Source organism: Amaranthus tricolor, chromosome 5, assembly GCF_026212465.1.
Source record: "Amaranthus tricolor cultivar Red isolate AtriRed21 chromosome 5, ASM2621246v1, whole genome shotgun sequence".
Classification (NCBI taxonomy): Eukaryota; Viridiplantae; Streptophyta; class Magnoliopsida; order Caryophyllales; family Amaranthaceae; genus Amaranthus; species Amaranthus tricolor.
The window spans coordinates 10,156,900-10,159,675 of NC_080051.1; the positions used below are offsets into that span (position 1 = coordinate 10,156,900).

At 30.0% G+C, this 2,776-nt stretch overlaps 1 protein-coding gene across 1 annotated transcript; it reads right to left on the reverse strand.

The window, feature by feature from the left end:
• Positions 1–1,492: 1,492 nt before the first annotated feature.
• Positions 1,493–2,430, reverse strand: LOC130813402 (uncharacterized). The gene is made up of 2 exons (XM_057679238.1): positions 2,139–2,430; positions 1,493–1,539 (listed from the first exon to the last, which is right to left on the reverse strand). Exons 1-2 carry the CDS (start codon positions 2,428–2,430, stop codon positions 1,493–1,495), a joined length of 339 nt encoding a protein of 112 aa, XP_057535221.1.
• Positions 2,431–2,776: the final 346 nt, after the last annotated feature.

Here is a 2,776-nt window from a genome sequence, read left to right on the forward strand (position 1 = left end):
TTTAAAATTGACTTGTAGTTATAGTGTATATATTAATTTATTTTTAGTTGGTCATCAATAAATGTTGTAGATAGTGGACTTGGATGGAGAGTCTAAATTAGCTAGTATAGATGGACAAGAACACATAACTTGCATGAATTAAGTACGCACACTCATGAATTTGATTAAATTAAAAGTTCAAGTAAGAGTTATCAAGTTAAAATACATAAATGAATTTCTTCTTATTTACAATTTATTTATTTTTGGATAAATAATTTCAAATAAGTTCATATAAAGAGCAACAATTTAAATAAAATAAACATATAAAAGGAAATCTAATTACTAATAGAGCTAGGTATGATAGTAATACTGTTTTAGTTTCATTGGTGATAATATCCTTTTCCTTCTTGACTATGACAATCAAATATGGTGGAGACAAGAAGCTTAAAAAAATCTTACCACTATAACCACCATGTTTTTAGCTCACCCCAAAATTTGGCATCAAGTATTAGCATATTAGTATTATTGCCAATTGTCAATAACCCCTTGGTAACACTGTATTTTTAGGGTCCATTGGCCTCAAGTGACCCATTAATTCTAGAAGTGTTTGTAGCATTTTCTTTCTTTCATTTTCTTCTTCCTGTATATTCATACTTTTTGCTTATTGCACAAACCTACACCCCACCAACTCCTTTTATCCATAACTAATGTTGTTCATATATGTAAAGGAAAATCTAGAATATAAGTATCAAATGTGTCGATCATTCATCTCTATATGTATATTAATTAAATTAATTTGTTTGTCGTTTCTCTATGTTATATTTTATATTATATAATATAGTTTAATAAATTATTTAATCATACGACATAGTTAGATTTGAGCCTAAATTCCTCTCTACATATTGAATATGATAGTTTTTGTTTATACCTGCTTTATAAATCATATTAATAGTGAATCTACTATAGCATGCAACTATACCAAGAGAATGTATATATTTAGGATGAGTTATTTGTCTAATTTGATCAAATCATCTTGGACTTATCTACTTAATTTGCGCTTGGATGGGAGGAAATTTAATTGGTTCAAAAAGAAGACTCAAGTGAGCATACAAACGCTCATACAAGTAACGTGGGGCAAGTGCACGAGGACATTGCTTTTTTTATTGACCAAGAATAGAATATGTGATAATACACTCATACAAGTAGTGTATCCTAGGGTATTTGATGAAATGATTTGACTGCAATCCAGGTTACTTTTCAAGTTACATCTTTGAGTGTATATATCACTTAAATTCAATTTTAACTTTACTTAAAAATACTTTTTTCATAGATTTTAAGTCATATATATATATATATATATATATATATATATATATATATATATATATATATATATATATATATATATATATATATATATATATATATATATATATATCATCTTATCCAATGTATCCCACTCATAAGAAATTATGAACAGGATCTAGGGAGGAAAAAAAGTCGATGGCTCATACTAATAAAGGAGAATGCGGCCAAAGATTCCTTTGGCTAGAGAAAGATCTACAAATGAATCCACAAAAAAAATTCTCAATAGCCAAAAATATTTTTAAAAATACTAAAATATATATAAATAAATAAAAATAACTTGTTTAAACGAATAAAGAATGATATGTAAAACGGTAAAGGCAAAAACAAGAATACCAACTAGTAAGCACAAGAGTATCAATAGTCTAAGATATGGATAAGGCGCCTCCGACCACCCTTATCCTTGATCAATTTCTCAAAGAGGTGTAGGTCATACAAGTTATTTTTTTACTTGTTCTTTACGCGTTCTTCTAGATCTTTTTTGACTTTTTTACTCTCAACTATGATGCTTTCGATCCTCCTGAGGGGGGCGTCAAACGTCTTTCTCTACACGTGTCTAAATCATCTTCATCTATTTTCACGAATCTTTGCAAAAATAGGGACAAACTCTAGTTTTTCTCTAAACTCTTAAAGCCTGATTCTATCCGTCCTTATGTTACCACACATCCACCTCAACATACGCAATTCTATAACTTCCATCTTGTATTCAAAAATCTTCTTTACAGGCTATTATTATGTCCTGTAGAACAACGCAGACGTGATTGCAACTCGTTAAAATTTAGCTTTTTACCTACTTTGAAACTTCACTTGTATTCGATGAGTGACCTCTCTATCAATCTCCCTATTACTTTGAATAATCAATCCTAAATACTTAAACTTGGTCGTACATGAAACAACTTTTTCATAAATGGACACCTCCAGCTCCTCTATCGGCAATGTCTCACTTAAGTCGCATTGCAAATATTCTGTCATCGTACGACTTATGCGCAACCCTCCACCTTCTAAAATTGTCCTCCACTCTTCCAATTTATTATTAACTTCCTCCTTAGTTTCTACTACCAACACGATATCATTAGCAAATAACATGAACTACGGTACAGTCTGTAACAACCCGTCTTTAAACAACAAAAGGTTTGCAAAAATACCCTATACGAGGGTTGTCACTTACTCTTAAATAATAAATAAGAGAAAAAATATAAATCTTATAAGCCTAAAAAATTATAAAACTTAAAGGAGCTAAACCTTATTACATCATTGTAGAGCAAAACTCCTTTAAAAGAAAAGAAACAAAAGTCTCAAAGTCTAAGTAACAAACCATGTGGTAGAAAAGTCCTAGAGTCCACTCTCACACTTTCATCCAGCACAGTAGTAATCATGCTATTATTCACCATCTATTTCAAAATATAAATCCACAATAAGTGGGGAGTAACTA

Excerpts from the sequence above, each read along its gene's own strand:
- LOC130813402 (XM_057679238.1), bottom strand. The coding sequence starts at position 2,430 with ATGTTATTTGCTAATGATATCGTGTTGGTAGTAGAAACTAAGGAGGAA. Across the intron at positions 1,540-2,138 it reads AATACAAGTGAAGTTTCAAA|ATCTTTCTCTAGCCAAAGGA; the intron begins GTAGGTAAAAAG and ends ATTCATTTGTAG.